This window comes from Misgurnus anguillicaudatus, chromosome 2 (genome assembly GCF_027580225.2).
Source record: "Misgurnus anguillicaudatus chromosome 2, ASM2758022v2, whole genome shotgun sequence".
NCBI lineage: Eukaryota > Metazoa > Chordata > Actinopteri > Cypriniformes > Cobitidae > Misgurnus > Misgurnus anguillicaudatus.
Window position 1 is genome coordinate 28,817,414 of NC_073338.2, and position 17,069 is coordinate 28,834,482.

At 40.7% G+C, this 17,069-nt stretch overlaps 1 protein-coding gene across 2 annotated transcripts; it reads left to right on the forward strand.

The window, feature by feature from the left end:
• The first annotated feature begins 210 nt into the window (after positions 1 to 210).
• On the forward strand, positions 211 to 16,207 carry mknk2a (MAPK interacting serine/threonine kinase 2a). Of its 2 annotated transcripts, none has more exons than XM_055202372.2 (14): positions 211 to 363; positions 666 to 800; positions 1,018 to 1,105; positions 1,318 to 1,419; positions 1,800 to 1,897; positions 3,575 to 3,654; positions 4,698 to 4,771; positions 4,854 to 4,958; positions 6,244 to 6,299; positions 6,519 to 6,614; positions 12,008 to 12,202; positions 12,301 to 12,465; positions 13,760 to 13,800; positions 13,944 to 16,207. In XM_055202372.2, exons 2-14 carry the CDS (start codon positions 750 to 752, stop codon positions 14,221 to 14,223), a joined length of 1,431 nt encoding a protein of 476 aa, XP_055058347.1. In that variant the 5' UTR covers positions 211 to 363; positions 666 to 749; the 3' UTR covers positions 14,224 to 16,207. The 2 variants fall into 2 exon arrangements, with proteins under 2 accessions (XP_055058347.1, XP_055058346.1); XM_055202371.2 differs by having other exon boundaries at positions 220 to 374.
• Positions 16,208 to 17,069: the final 862 nt, after the last annotated feature.

Consider the following 17,069-nt stretch of genomic DNA (forward strand, 5'->3'; position numbering starts at 1 on the left):
TATGTAACATTTCATTTTATTTTCACTGTCAAATTATATTTGATATCACAGAAGAGTAATTTATGTCAAACACATCAATCTGTTCACTGTCCAGAAGATGGGGCTGTACCGCCCGTCCTGCTTTGTTCTCAATAGATGACGTTATCTTCATTCCCCGCCCATGTAATTAAAATATCCAATAGTCTCTAATTCTTCGTTCAAAGCAACGATTTTGATTGGTGGTGCAGTACTTAGTGGGCGGAGCGATGTATAAGAAGTTATATATTTGTTGTGCGCTGCTAAATTAATCTACAATTGACAAACGTTTGTTGCAACTTTTTTGACGGTGAGTTGGAGCAACGGCGTAAACGCTGGCGCCTCACGGTTAGTACGGGGTAAGAATTAAGCCCTTTTCTTTATATGTTATCCAACAAAACCGTGAACTTTTCTGACCAAACCAACTTCGTGCAACTTGACGACAGATAACGTAACATGCAGCGCAGAAAGCTTGTAAACTAAAACTGAGATACACAAAGGTGTTTTGCTAGTTAATTAGATGTCTATGTCTTTAGAAATGTCGAAGCTCTTAAAATATAAAAAAGCCTGTGAATGAGAATGATTGAGATTTTTGTTTTTTAAAGAAATAAATAGTCCAGACCATACTGATGCTCTGTCTGTGTATGCAGGAGTTTTCTCTTGCACGACCACCTTGAGGTAATCAGTAACTGGATCGACTCGAGCTGCACGTCAGTATCTGATCATTTTAAAACATGGTGCAAAACAAGATCACTGAGATCAAAGGATTCCACTGCTCTTTTAAGGTCGGTAACAAATAAGGAAGGAGCTTTTGCTAAATTTAGCAACCCGTTATCCTGATTGACCATTTCCTGTAGCCTATTTGGTAGATCATTGTGTTATAACATAGTGATGATAAAATGAAGTTACTTTGGATAAAAGCATCTGCAAAATGTTGTGACCTGTATAAATGAAAATGTGTAGTATAATTTGTGACACCAGTCTTCCTTTTCCCTTACACAGGGTCGAAACCCTTTCATGACTCATGAATTTACAGAATCAGAATCCCATCTTGACTCATCCTTAAAGTTTGACTGCCCACCAAGACCAGGTTTGACACATTTCTTTTCTGTTATCATCAAACTCAAAGGTTTCCATAGGCGTGGCTTAAGTTATTTTGATGAGGATATCACTTATCTCTTGTTCCTAGGCAAAGTTCATAGCAGATTAGAGTGATTGATTGATTTGGCACAGTTTGTTTATGTTGAGCATTTAAAAAAAAATGTTCAGTGAATCTCTTCCCACCCCTTATGTTTTTGGAAGACGTGCAATCCAGCCAGCCAATCGACATCCCGGATGCTAAGAAGAGAAACAAGAAGAAGAAAAGGTGCAGAGCCACGGACAGTTTTTCTGGACGTTTTGAAGGCAAGCTCCATTCAGTTGATTTCCTAGACCAGTGGTTTTCAAACTGGGGGCCGCGAGATGGTGCCAGGGGGGCCCCAGTTTTATGACATTTTATGAAATACATTAATTTGTCATGAATTCTGTGTAATTAAACCTAAAAAAATAAGGCTACTAACCAAAAGCACTACTTTTTTTGTATAATTTAATGTTTTTCTTATTTTTTATTAAAATGTTGAGTTTTAGAACAGTTTTTTTGTCACAAATTTTCTTTGGGGGGCCGCGAAGGAATGCAGCGTACACAAGAGGGGCCGCACACTGAAAAAGTTTGGAAACCACTGTCCTAGACTCCTTACACTTGAATTGACACTTAATATCTGATTTTTTTCCCTTTTATCTTACAGATGTTTACAAATTGCAAAATGAGGTTCTTGGGGAAGGGGCTTATGCTGTCGTACAGTCCTGCGTAAATCTGATTACCAATAAAGAATATGCAGTTAAGGCAAGTATCAGCTGTACAACCAGCACAGACTACATGATTAAGGGGGCGTGCACACCAACGCTTTTACGCCCGCGGCCGGCGCATGTTTTCAATTGTTTCCAATGGAAGCTCTGCGTTTTTCAAATAAGCCAGCAGCTAGCGTTTTTTTTCCAGCGCTCTGCGTTTTTTCCGCGCTCGGCGCTGAGCGTCGAGAGTTGAAAGAGATTCAACTTTGGGAGAAAAGCTCGGCTCGTCAATGTCAGTTCTCACACGGCCGACCAATCACAGTGGAGGAGGGGTGGGACATTACCACAGCAACCAACCGGCTCGCAGCTGAAGTATCACAGCTACCAAAGTGCTCAGCTGAAGAAAGCTGGAACTCAGCTGAAAAACAGCTGGCATTCGGCGTCCTCAAAGCGTTTTCAGCCGCGTTTAAAAGTTTTGGTGTGTCCAGCCCCTAATAATCTCAATGTTGACCTGTGTGCATTTAAAGGTGATGTTTGTGTAAATTTGTGCATGTTTATTTGGAGACAACTACACTATAAGGCATACGTAGGCTGATATTCCCTTAAACTGTTAACAGTGTGCATGGTTCTGTGGTTCATGGAGTCAAGTGATGGTAGGAGTTTTGGGCTACGTGTGTGGTTTTTTTTTTGGATGATATGGGAGAAAGCAGTCATTGTTGAACTTGATTGATTGATTGTAACGATCATTCATTTTTTGGTTCTATTTGATGATGATGATGATGCACAGAAGTCAGACACTACACCTTTAAACTCCCATTACAAAACAAGCTGTACACCTAGCCTAGTGCTGTCTTAAAAGATGTATGCTTGGAAACATCTTTCACCAAGCCAATCCAAATGTAGTCTTAGTTTTTAGACTTTTTAAATAAACCCCAAACATTTGTTTTTAGTTTTATTCTATATAACTACATCCGTTTCTCACCATGAACATAGCCAAAGAAGCTGACATGGCGTTAAAAAGAGAAGAGAAGAAAAAAATGTATGCTTAAAGAACACAATAAGATCTGTTTGTTTACAATGGAAACAAGCAAACTTAATCTTGGCTTTGTTGTTCATTACATAACATAAGGATAGGGTTTGTGCTGTGACAGATGGCTCGGTATGAATGTTTCAGCTCTAGAAAAAAAGAAACATTGGTCACTGACCTTGTTTGTGCTGCATTTTTATGAGCTATTACATGTGTACCTCTCTCTGGAACAATACCCTATGCTCTCCAGCTTCTATCCTGCCGCTGTTGTGAAGTATAAATGAGCACAGTGAAACTTTCTCTTTTCAATTGTTGACATTTTGGTGCAGGACATCTAATCTGTGAAGAAGCGGTATGGTCTCTTATTGTATCTGTTTGACCAACAGATGGGAAAGCGTACACTCACGTTTTTTCACTTGGATATAAAAGTAAAGCCTGATGGTCACGTGGTCTAAAATGTTCTTTGGTGAGCAAGCAGTGGCATGTCTTCTGTGTACTGATCTTCCACATGCATTGTGTGTTGGATCAAGCTGAATACTGCAAGACATTACTAAGAGTTTTGCCACTCATCCCTTAAAAACCAAATGTGTACTTACAGGAGTGTCACCAGGAAGCAAAACTGATTCTTTGTGTTCTGACCTTGAATTGCCTTGAACCTCTTTGTCCTTCCTTGGATTTTCATTGTGATGTTTCACTTCTGTACAGATAATTGAGAAGAGGCCGGGGCACAGTCGCAGCCGTGTCTTCAGGGAGGTAGAAATGCTCTATCAGTGCCAAGGCCACAGGCAAGTCCAATGGAAACTATGGTTTACCTAATAAGCTGCCACCAGAAGTGTCAATTTATAGCATGTTAAGCACACTTGTGACATTAACTTCCCCAACTTTTACAACACATTTGTGATCCTGGACCACAGAAACACATGGGTCAGTTTTTTTCTCTTTACTGTTAACGCGGTAATGATGTTGTTGACTAAATGAGGGAAATTTGAAAGCTTTTACATACCAAAAACTGAAATGAAAATCCCCTAGGGAACTGGTAGCAAAGAGAAGTTTGTAGGTGAGTTTCTGGCCAATCATGATTTTGCTGCATCCACTTAATATATACAGTAGGAAATTTATCTTCATGGAACATGTTCTTTACATATTATATAAGGATTTTTGGCATGAAATCTATAATTTTGACCCATGCAATTTATTTCTTGCTTTTTCTACAAATATACCTGCACGACTTATGGCAAGTTTTGTGGTCCAGAGTCACATTTATTATGTTGCCTCCTAAAATAACCTGCTTTGGTTTTAAGGCAGCATCTTGTGTCTTTTGGGAAGAATGCACTGCAATAACCTTAATAAAAATAAGCCCAAGGTGGCTTTTCCATGTGCACTTCAAGAGATGTGCTATTTATTAAATGCATATTTCTATGTATGCATACATAGAGAATTCAAAGTTGGTGACTTATGAGGTTCTATAAGGTTATATTGGCAATAACAACATAAGGTAGTTCACTGAGCTTTGGAACATAGCCTATATCTTAAAGGCGGAGTGCACAATGTTTGAAAGCCAATGTTGATATTTGATAAATCACCTAAACAAACACGCCCCTACCCCAATAGAATCTGGACCTTCTTTTAAAAGACCCGCCCCACACATACACAACCCGGCAAGGATGTCGGTTAGTAGACACGCTCCTTACTGCTGACTGGCTATAAGTGTGTTTTGGTAGTCGGCCCGTCTCCTTTTCCAAAGCGTTTTTCAAACATTGTGCACTCCGCCTTTAATCTTAAAATACTTTGTTAGGATGTGTAATATTAAAACTTTGTCTTTTCACAGAAATATTTTGGAACTGGTGGAATACTTTGAAGAAGAAGACAAATTTTACTTAGTCTTTGAGAAACTGAGAGGCGGTACGTTTACAAAAGTTTGGTATAAATGTGTGCTAAAAATGTTTAAGGGTCATCTTTATGCATCCATTTCTCTTTTGCTTAGGTTCTATCTTGACGCACATACACAGAAGACAACACTTTAATGAACAAGAAGCTAGCATAGTGGTGCAGGACATCGCCAGTGCCCTAGACTTCCTGCACAACAAAGGTTGGGACCTTGTGTGTCGATTGCCAAGCACTCTTTACACTCACCTAAAGGATTATTAGGAACACCTGTTCAATTTCTCATTAATGCAATTATCTAATCAACCAATCACATGGCTGTTGCTTCAATGCATTTAGGGGTGTGGTCCTGGTCAAGACAATCTCCTGAACTCCAAACTGAATGTCAGAATGAGAAAGAAAGGTGATTTAAGCAATTTTGAGCGTGGCATGGTTGTTGGTGCCAGAGGGGCCGGTCTGAATATTTCACAATCTGCTCAGTTACTGGGATTTTCAAGCACAATCATTTCTAGGGTTTACAAAGAATGGTGTGAAAAGGGAAAAACATCCAGTATGCGGCAGTCCTGTAAGCGAAAATGTCTTGTTGATGCTAGAGGTGAGAGGAGAACGAGCCGACTGATTCAAGCTGATAGAAGAGCAACTTTGACTGAAATAACCACTAGTTACAACCGAGGTATGCAGCAAAGCATTTGTGAAGCCACAACATGCACAACCTTGAGGTACCCCACCGAGTACCACTCATCTCCACTACAAATAAGAAAAAGAGGCTACAATTTGCACAAGCTCACCAAAATTGGACATTTGAAGACTGGAAAAATGTTGCCTGGTCTGATGAGTCTCGATTTCTGTTGAGACATTCAGATGGTAGAGTCAGAATTTGGCGTAAACAGAATGAGAACATGGATCCCTCATGCCTTATCACAGTGCAGGCTGCTGGTGGTGGTGTAATGGTGTGCGAGATGTTTTCTTGGCACAGTTTAGGCCCCTTAGTGCCAATTGGGCATCGTTTAAATGCCACTGCCCACCTGAGCATTGTTTCTGACCATGTCCATCCTTTTATGACCACCATGCACCCATCCTCTGATGGCTACTTCCAGCAGGATAATGCACCATGTCACAAAGCTCGAATCATTTCAAATTGGTTTCTTGAACATTACAATGTGTTCACTGTACTAAAATGGCCCCCACAGTCACCAGATATCAACCCAATAGAGCATCTGTGGGATGTGATGGAACAGGAGCTTCGTTCCCTTGATGTGCATCCCACAAATCTCCATCAACTGCAAGATGCTATCCTATCGATATTGGCCTACATTTCTAAAGAATGCTTTCAGCACCTTGTTGAATCAATGCCACGTGGAATTAAGGCAGTTCTGAAGGCAAAAGGGGGTCAAACACAGTATTAGTATGGTGTTCCTATTAATCCTTTAGGTGAGGTGTATATTGCAAATATAGGTGATGTGTATTTTTCTATTATGTTTTTGTTATAGGGATGGCACATCGAGACCTTAAGCCAGAGAACATCCTCTGTGAACACAGTGACAGGGTGAGTCTCTCTCTCTCTCTACACGAGGAGACATGAGACAACTGTGAAGAATACACATGCACTGCATTTCTGACCAAATTTTTCAGAGGTTGGGTACAGTAACATTTATTTGGTGTTTTTTTTTTGTTGTGTTAAAAAGTTGGCCCAGTCATCTGTGTAGGATTACTGAACATCCATCCTTTCAGTGGCACTTCTAAATGACTCTTTACCTTTCTATAGATTTCACCAGTGAAGATTTGTGATTTCGACTTGGGTAGTGGGATCAAATTGAACAGCGACAGTTCACCCATCTCCACCCCGGAGCTCTTGACTCCTGTAAGTTCAACGTGGATTGTATTGTATGCCTTTTGATGCTTTTTGAACACTTTTAGATTCAACTTTTTATTTCCAGGAGGTGCAAAGATAATCCAAATAGACCTAAATGTATTCCAAGGGAAATTTGTGGTGGATGTGGTCTTGCATAGAGTAGCTAGGAGTGGCCAGTGTTTATCTACACTGTTGTCCTGAAATCTGAAGCAAAACAAGAACAGTAGTGATAAAGGTTATTAAGAGTTACAGAGTCATGGTTAATAAATGTCGCCTAACTGAGATTAGTGAGGGATTCGAGATCTGTTTTGATGCAGTTTATTATAGGTGGTAGAATTGTGTCATGATAAAAGCACACAGTGTACGGTTTGGTGTAGAGATACACAGTTTATCAGTTAGGAACATGCAAAGGCCTTTTATTGTGAATTCCTTCAACATCAAGAACATGAACAAGATTCCTCACTGAGGTCTTTTTTTACCCTTGCTTCCCTCACCACACCCTGGAGTTTTCAGATGCTGTTGAAACACTCAGACATGATTACAAGATGCTTGTGGTTTTGTACACATTTATTTTTTCCCTAACGATGTTTCTACTATAGAGTAAATAGTTTCTCCTATAGCAGCTGTAAGTGGCATTTTAGATCCAGTTTTAGTTACTAGATCTGTGCGTCTCACAAGCGAGGTGCGAGAAAAACCAATAATAAAATGTTTATGTGAAAACTGTAGTTGTGTCTAAGAAACTGTACACGGATTGATCTTATGGGGCCATTTTCCCAGACAGGGCTTATCCTGGTCCCAGACTAAAATGCATGTTTGGGTTGCCTTATTTTAAAAACACCTTGCACTGACACATCTTAACTTATATCAGTGCCAATGTTTTTTGTAAGGTTTGTTTGTAAAAACTACTTGACTGTTTTAAAACAAGCAAGGCCTTGTTCTGGATTAATCGAAACCCTGTCTGGGATGATTCTATCGATTATAGTCAGACATATGGCTGATAGCGGGCCTTGTGGCGATAGTTTGCATGCTTGGTTTTAAATACTATTATTATCATCATAGTTTCACATAAATGTGCCAATTGCGTACTTTTCCTTGCATGAGGGCTTCACGTTGCGCAAGACAGCATGCATGCAGCACAGCCTCCTTTTCGCACCTGAGCTTGTAATACAAGAGGCTTTGACATTTCCTTGCACTTGAATCATAGTCAAAAACAATTTAATCTGAAAAGTAATCCAGTAGGTCAACTTAAATGTATAATGTGTAAGACACACACATATATACAAGCACAATATAGGAAAATAAACAAAAGGTTTTGATGCACACACAGCTGTGCACTAATGCTGTGTTCACACCAACCGCGAATAGAACGTCTGGCGCGTATGATTTCAATGTTAAGTCAATGTAAAACGCGCGTCTGGAGGTGTCGCGGCGCGAATGACTGTGGGTTCACACCAGACGCGAGTTCAACGATTTGTGTGAGTAGATTACATACAAAGTCAGTGCAAAGATGCGATCAGACGCGTCCTCACGTGGGGTGATTCGAGTGACGCGAAATTGGCGGAAAACACGCGCTATTTGACTCAAACGTACCTTCGCCCAAGTTAAAAATATTCGCATGACACAAAGTTAAATCCCACAAGTAATCTAGAGCGAGTAACGTGATGCCCCGCGTTTGGTGTGTACGTTAAGGGTGGAACGGTACATGTATTCGTTTCGAACCGAATCGGTACGGGGGTCACGGTTCGTAGCATTAATTTAAACTGAGAATACACGGTATGAATATAAAAAAAACTTGCGTGCAAAATAATTAATGTAATGCGGAACTACTGTTAGATCCGCGGGTTCTTTATGGACAGCTAATCTGTTGCCCCACTTTAGCTCTGAAGCTCTGATTGGAGCCGATGCAGCTGAGCTCCGGCTATGTATGCGCTCTATCAGAGCCCGTCTACATTCTGGCACTCTACAGTTTTTTTGTCAGGTCGACGCCGGTCCAGTCAGTTAGTGAGCAGCGATAGCGAGGATGGCAAGTGGTGTTCCACAAGTTAGACGCTTCGCCAGCCTCTTTAAGATCGTAAGTTTGGCAAAACTTCAGTTTTCCAGTCAGTTACAGTAGTACAGGCGAGAGAGTGGTGGAAAAGACAAGGACTGTGCGTCGGCGTTATTCAGCAGTTGTTGGGTATGTGAGTGGAAATACATCTAATCAGGGCTCTCAAGTCTCACGCATTCACCTTGACACAAACGCATTTCAGTCAGTTCACAGGCTCACACTTTGTATTTCTCATGCTGAGAAGTAGGAGATAAATTGTCCTGCTAATATACAATTAATGGACGAGGCGCAGTTCTGTCGAGTTCAGCTGCTTTTTTAAAGTGTGCCCAACTTTACGCAGCGCCATCAGCGTCAGAGTACCGCGAGAAATCTTGCGGAGGAGGCTGATTTCAAATCGCTCTCGCGTTACTCTGACGTCATCCACTTGTCGTTTCTTGCAGCGCCTCGTGAAGTCGTACACACACATTAATTCATCCTACAAGCCTATTTTTTGTTCCTTAGTACATTAATATGAAATAAGGCCAAAATGTAATTTTAAAATGTATTTAGGTAACACTTGTAATACATTTGAACTAGGGCTGCACGATAAATCGCATGTGTTTGTCAGGCGCATCTCCTCAGTAATGCCGGTTCCTTGATTAGTATTAAATCGCCATCAGCTGTTTTCAGATGGAGCAGCTTTAACTACACAGAGCCGTAGTTCACTGACAATCAGGGCAATTTCGCATTATCGCGGACGTATCGCCTGCGATATGTATGCGATATGGCCCAGCTTGTCAGTGAACTATGGCTCTGTGTAGTTAAAGCTGCTCCATCTAAAAACAGCTGATAGCGATTTACTACTAATCAAGGAACCGGCATTACTGACGTGATGCGCGTGGTATCGCATGCGATTTATCGTGCAGCCCTAATTTGAACCCATATTTGTATGAAAGATGAGTACAAGATTACTTAAAGTGGTATACATTTTTGAAATACGAGATAGTATGTTAAATGCATTTCAGTTCATATTCATGACATCTCAAAATAACAAGATAATCTTAAAAACATAGGTGTCCTTATCAGTAAGTACTAAAAAAAATGCCGCCTTCATTTTTGTTTTGCTTTTCCCTCCATTGTACCGAAAAATGAATCGAACAGTGGCCCCTGAACCGAGGTACGAACCGAACCGGGACTTCTGTGTACCGTTCCACCCCTAGTGTACGTAGCATAAGACGTTTGGCGTGGCAGACGCAAATCCGCCTAGACACGCAAACTGAGCGTCCGGCGTAATATGTGTGTTATGCGAAATTCATCATCCAGGCGCAGCTCCTGGAGCAAATTATATAACTCGCCAAACTGGGAACACCTCCGGAGGGTCTGGTGGACCCAAGTATGGAGACTCTGACCCCTACACTGCTGTTCTGCTCTCCAGATCAAATACAAAGCGGTAACTCTTTTGATGAATGCTCGAACAACATCAGCCATCTTGCAAACAGACGCCTAGCACTTGCCCCTCCCACAAGAAGCGGATTTTGCCTCAGACGAGTGTCAATTTAGCTTCAAACGCTTGCTTTTTATGTGCGTTTATTTTGCTCTAAATGTGCAAATGCATGAAAAATGTTCAAGCTGCAAACTAGACGTGAATGTGGCGCTCTATTTGCGGTTGGTGTGAATTCAGCATATGAGTCCAACATTTTAGTAAAGATCTGCAGCACGCCTTTTGATGCATGGAATTTTCTGCACATAATTTTACCTTTTCATATCACAAGTTAAATCCCCTGCGATAGATTTCCCCTTAACACTTTTACAGTATCTTGTATATTTCCCCACAACTATGGTTTTACTAACAGGAACTGTGAACAAGGAAATTCCCTGGTTTGCCATAGTCCTCTCTTGCTATGATAACATTGTGGTCCAGATGGTTTGTAAATGTAATCTCAGTGTCCACTTGCAGTGGCTGAGGTCACTGAAAAAACACTAAAGTTTTCCATTACTCTTAAGAGAAGACCTGTTTAATGTGGTGGACATTAAAACATTCCTACTTGGTTTCTGCTTTGTTACGCTCTTGTGCCAAGCAAATAATTTGCAAAGACTAACCCAGTTACACGTCTAAACTTGAAGAACCGGATGTTGGTTTGAGGCTGATCATGACTAGCACATGAGACTTTTTGTGTAACTCCTCAGTTTTCGCCCACACAGAGAGGAGTGTTACGTAAGAGCCAGGCCATGCTGAAAAGAGTGCCCAGTCCTCCCCATTTGTCATTTGACTGCCTCTGTGTTTATTGAATTACTGAGTGCTATGTTCCTGTATCATACTGGCATGTGACAGATGGTTGCATCAGTCTGCATACAGAGCTGAATGGGGAAGTGTCCTTCCACAACCAGGTATCTTTTATAAGCTTTGAATAGTTCTCATGCACTTTACCCAATTACAACGGTATTACGTCAGTAACTTTGCTGTCTCTACGTGTTGGTGAACAACGTCCTTGCTGTATTTCACCACGGCACTCCATTTTTGCCAGATATCGCATTTCTTTGAAATTTACACCCCTGACTTGTTTACAGAACTCAGGTTGTTCTCAGGAACACTGAGCTTGTTTGCAAGGTTAACGTCTAGGCCATAGACATGTCAGGGATGGATGAACTGCATTGCACACTGATTTCTGTAATTTTTGATCATTCAAGGACTCACACACTTCCACAGAAAAAACATTGTGCAGTGCCTTTAGATACTCCCATCTTTAATAATCCATTAGCGACTCGTTTACCCGACTGCTTCATGGTTGCACGACCATTAAACATAAACTTGTCTGCCCGCAGCCACTGGCCTGCTACACTGCTAGCCTCCAGTTTCCTCCCATGGTACGTTTTTTTTCTGCAGTTTAATAATGCATTGTTCAATGTGGAGGTTTGCATGCATGTGTTATGTAACACAGTCAGGCAGGGATGGTGCTTGTTTATCACCAACCGGTTTAGAGCGGCTTAAATCCTTTTTTCTGAGCAGCAACCTTTTGGCCCAGTTTCCATGTGACGCAGTACAGACCGTAGGCCCTGCTGGAACATTTGTCCGCTGATGCGTTCAAGTCTGAATCGGATCAGTCCATCCCAGCTTAACGGAGAACAATGAACTTGATAATGCAGCAGATGAAAACAAATGAGAGGCCAGGCAGAGGGAGTGGAGGTCGGGTGTGCCGCAACTTGATGTTGTCTGCACCATCCTTATCTTTGAGATTGAATTGCCTTTGATACACGAGTTGAAACCAGAACTTGATGCTAAATTGTACCTTACTTTGCATGTCTGTGAGGATATAGTTGAATAATGGGGTAGATATCCTAAGATAATGACTATAGTGGTTGTATTTTGTTTCCACAGTGTGGTTCAGCTGAATATATGGCTCCTGAGGTGGTAGAGGCCTTCAATGAAGAAGCTAGTATCTACGACAAGCGATGTGACTTGTGGAGCCTTGGTGTCATCCTTTATATCATGCTGAGTGGATACCCGCCCTTTGTGGGTCACTGTGGCACAGACTGCGGTTGGGACTGGGGAGAGCCTTGCCAAGCATGTCAGGTACACACCACAAGTCCATCAAATGCGAGATATGATGGATGTAGTTCACTGGGAAAGTTTGATGAAAGTAGTCTCCAATTATCAACATATGTCCACAGAGTATGCTATTTGAAAGTATTCAAGAAGGTAAATATGAGTTTCCAGAAAAGGACTGGGCACGCATCTCACCTGCAGCCAAAGACCTCATCTCCAAACTGTTGGTGCGGGACGCCAAAGACCGCCTCAGTGCAGCTCAAGTGCTGCAGCACCCATGGGTCAATGGGGTAGGTCCATTGCCCTCCCTATCTAGCGGGTTACAGACAGTTAATTGGTTTGCACTATGACTATTTCTAATGCACGTCTTCGCTAACTAGTGACCCTGGACTATAAAGCGGCAACATTTTTAAAACTTTGTTGGAGAAGTGTTATTAATCTCAGTATCTTCAGCAGCACAAACACACTCCTGTAGGCCACCATTTATGTAAGGGGTTGTGCACACCAAAACTTTTTAACGCGGCTGTAAACGCCTGGAGGACACCGATTGCCAGCCCTCTTTTTCAGCTGAACGCTAGCTTTCTTCAGCCGAGCGCTTTGGTAGTTGTGATACTTGAGCTGTGAGCCGGTTGGTTGTTGTGATACTTGTCCCGCCCCTCCTCCACTGTGATTGGACGGCCATGTGAGAACTGACATTGACGAGCTGAGCTTTTCACCCAAAGTTGAATCTATTTCAACTATCGACCCACACCCTACAGTCACATTAGCTACAAAAATGAGCGACACGCACTCGCTTGATGGGCGTTCCTTTGCTAGTTTCTAAAAGCTGTATCAAAAGTCACATTAGAGGTATTGTTAAGTTACAAGAATTGTGTTTTTGGATTTAAAAGTATTTATTTCTCGATAAAAGTAACAAAATATATGAGAAAATGCCAAACTTATCAGATATATACATAAATACGCATTTTCCGACATCTTGAATTATTTTCTCAGACTCGACCACAGACCTACGTCACGCTGCTTCTTCACTCCGATTGGCAGTCGCTTTGTCGCATCGCTCAGTATTTGCATAAAATAGCCTGCTTGTCTATTTTGGCCCCGCCTTGCTCGCTCAGTGGCGAGCTCGTCGCTGGCAAAACGGCCACTCCCATTGAAAATGAATGGTAGCCTGTCGCTCTGTCTCTGTCTCTTGTAGCTAATGTGACTGGGGGGTCAGCGTTGAGGATAAAAACGCTAGCTGCTGGCTTATTTAATAAAAAACGGAGTTTCCATTGGAATCAATTGAAAACATGTGATGGCCGCAAGTGTAAAAGATTTGGTGTGCACGCCCCCTTATGGTTTTCAAACATGTAATATGTATGGACATAACGTCACACATTTTACAGATTTGCGCATTTGTTGTTTAATTGGAAACAATAGCGCTGTCGTTTTCAGAAACGCCAAAACGTCGCTTTTGTGTAAACAAACAGGATGAAGTCCATAGATTCTCTTTTTATTTTTTGTGGTTGAAAACTGCTCTTTTTTACAGATGAAATGTGTAAACAATTGTATTGACTAATTTCTCTTCTATTCCTTTTACCTTAGTGTGCACCCAATACTGTGTCTGCATCTATACTACATCAGAGGTGGGCATGGTCCCTTTAAATTCTTTATCTTAATATACATGAGACATTTAGCAGCTAATTCTTACATGAAGAATTCTTACTTATGGCTTGTGTCCGTTTCACGTATTTGTGCCGTCTTGACTCCTTTAATGTCCTCTTTCCAGGGGCGGCCGTGCTCAAGACCTGACGTTCTTTGCCGGTCAGGCTGTTGCCATGAACCGTCAACTGTCTGAGAGGGAAGAAAGTGAGGAACAGCTGCAGCTAGAGAAGAAGCTCTCCTCCCCCTGTCTCCTTTCCAGCAGCTCCATGATGCTGTCTCCTTCCTCCAGGTCCAAGCTGGCCCTCCGCAGGAGAACTGCAGGGAGCCAGCACAGAGGGCCGGTGTGCGCAGCCGATCTCCGCCAGCTCCTTGCCCCTCTTGTAATCGTGGGCGATTGTGCCTGACCTCTGGACTTCGTATATGCTTTCAAGGCTTCTGTTGGAATTTTCAGCTAGGCATCGTGTTGACCTCTGACCCCTCTACCCACTCAGTTTTGTGGATCGTAAGCTCTTGTGGGAGGAATTCTCATGTTTGTAGCACTTAAAGCACATGAACCTAAAAGGTCCCCTGCGAGCATAGTTTTGGTTTGGGTAACGGCTGCCGTGGCTGCAAATAGGTAATTGTTCATGTCTGAGAATCCCAGGATTCTGCTGATGTAACATTCCCAAACTAAATTTAAGAAAGGACTCCATGTTGAGCTGTTTTCATCTGTTTAAAGCTATATTTTAATAATTTATTATAAGCTTTAGAAAACTGATACCCAGCAACAAAATCATTTGTACTTATGCAGAAGTCATTTGTTCTTTGACTTGTAACTTCAAAAGTGATAATGATATAATTTAGGCACAGCTGTTGATGGGGGGCAGCAGCAACTGAATGAGATTTCTTAAATAATCCAAAGCAGAAATTGCAGCCATTGCATGTGGGGTTATGAGTATGCTGAATTTACTTGCCATTTAACAATCTCAGCCTCTTATGTGTTACTGTAATTTGTTCTCCCAAAGAAATCTCAGCTGTATCTGTGCTGTTTTCAGCAGAAACTCAGTATATGTCTCTGATTTGGGAACCAAAGCTAATTTTTTTAAAGGTGGATTAGGGTGCAAAAAAGCTCTTAATATTTCATACTCAGTTTCATTCAATTTTGTCCCAGCACCGGAAGGATTAATCTTTATCAGGGAGACTGAGCAGTGTTGTGTAACTTCAGTATAAAGCCTCTCAGGAAAAACGGAATTGGTTGCACAATTTTTTATTTCTTCCCGTTTGTTAATTTTTTTTGGCCTCATGAAGTTGGGGGTTTTGAGGACCCGACAAAGGTCAATTCTGCAGCAAATTCTGAGAACTTCTCTACTATTTTTTTCAACATTTTTTATCTGGTCATTGTGAACACGCATGTGCAACTTGTGTTTGTGTGCTCTGTCAATGACTTCAATAGGTGAAATCTATAAATATATGAGCAACCTCTATAGAGACACCAATGTGCCATGCTGCTGCATTATTTTCAAAGCCCCCTTCTTTTTTCTTTTTCTTTTTTTTGCTGTCTTGTGTTGCAAAGGGAGATTTTCATCTACCTTTTTAAGTTTGTTTTAGGTTATTGTAGTACAAAATAGGGTGTGAATGTTATTTTATTTTTTTTATTTTTTTGGGGGGTCTTCAAAGAGTTGGGATGCACAAAACCAAATGCTCAGTTTCTTCAAAAATGCTTTTTGTTACTTTTTCAAGGTGGTGTTCCACAAATGTTCTTTGTTGTAAACTCTTTAATGTTTGAGTAAACCTCAGCAACAGGAGCAAAACTAAGGCCCATTTTTGCTAAAACAGCCTACTATTACTGCAGGACATCAATGCGTTGTTTTTTATGGATGCATGTTTGTCATTTAAATTTCTGGAAATACAAATACAGTTAATTCCTCATTGTTCTGGTGGAAACCACCTTGGGAAAAAAACGATTTTGAATATATGCTGAGCTTGATCGTTCTGAGACCTTGTTCCTTTTTTCTTTTTTTGGTATTTTCATAGAACGTTCTGAACCCTCGCTGCATGAGAATGCTTGGGCTACACTCACTTTGAAGGACCAAAAGTTGTGGTGGCCTTGTTTTCTTATGCTTTTTTTTACACCCAGGGAGGTCAAAAAGATTACAACTAAAGTGAAAACTCAGGGGACAGTTTTTATCTGAGATGATAAAAATATTACAAAGTTGATTTTAGTGGTTATGTACTAAAGGAAAGCGATTTCGCCTCTGTACAGATGCTTTGATAATTGGATATGCTCAACTTATGTCAACTCCAAGTATTGTATAAGCGAAAGCAACTTTATGTGGATTTTTTTCACATGACAGCTTTGTATATGTTCTCAGAAGAAAGCTAAAATAAAAATTTTATCATTCCCAGAAATTGTGTGTGCTAGTTTTTTTAGCTTGCCAGTATTATAGAGCCCTCGTCCTTCATAAAATTATGCATCGTGTCTCTTATATTTCATGTGTCTATAGATAAGAAACCCATGTTACAGCTTGGGTACACCTTATAGCATCTCATACAATAGTACCCCCCCATGTTTTGAAACGTGTCAGTTTTAGCTTATGGATTACCATTGGCAAAACCATGTTTGTATTGTTTTGTAGCAAAGCCTTGGATATTTTGTTATGATATAGCAAATGCTGAAAACCTATACGTCTAACATATTTATTTTATTAATTTAATTGAAAATACTGAAGAATTGTAGCCTAGAAATCTAGACGCACCCTAGCGGCCGCAAAATATATTTTCATCTTGATGTAGGTCTGGCTAACCAGGCTAGAAGAATTGAGAATATTTTACTGAATCTCCATGATCATTATTAAAAAAACAAAATGTGTAAATATCCCACTTTACCAAAGATGTCTTTGATAGTCACGAAATAAGAATGAACACTTGGGATATTTGTAAATAAAGCACGAAAATAAGTTGTGAAAGGAACACTGGCACCACCAAGTGTTCAAAATCTGTCATTATATTGTCAAACAATTTAGTTTCAATTTATCAAATTATTTTGCAAAGAACATTGTTAATGTCAACACCTAATTCAATTACATCTTATCATTAAATTGTTATATGAGATAATGATGTTATAAGATCATGTTTGTGAGGATTTAAAAATCGATTAATGCCAGATGTGTTTAATTGCTTTGCTAAACATTTTTTATATATTAAAAAAAACACGCTGATAGCGATAATAACAAGCGTGATGAGTGCAGCTTTCTTAAAAATGTGGGCCAGA

Excerpts from the sequence above, each read along its gene's own strand:
- mknk2a (XM_055202372.2), top strand. The coding sequence starts at position 750 with ATGGTGCAAAACAAGATCACTGAGATCAAAGGATTCCACTGCTCTTTT. Across the intron at positions 1,106-1,317 it reads TGACTGCCCACCAAGACCAG|ACGTGCAATCCAGCCAGCCA; the intron begins GTTTGACACATT and ends TGTTTTTGGAAG. Across the intron at positions 12,203-12,300 it reads AGCCTTGCCAAGCATGTCAG|AGTATGCTATTTGAAAGTAT; the intron begins GTACACACCACA and ends ATATGTCCACAG.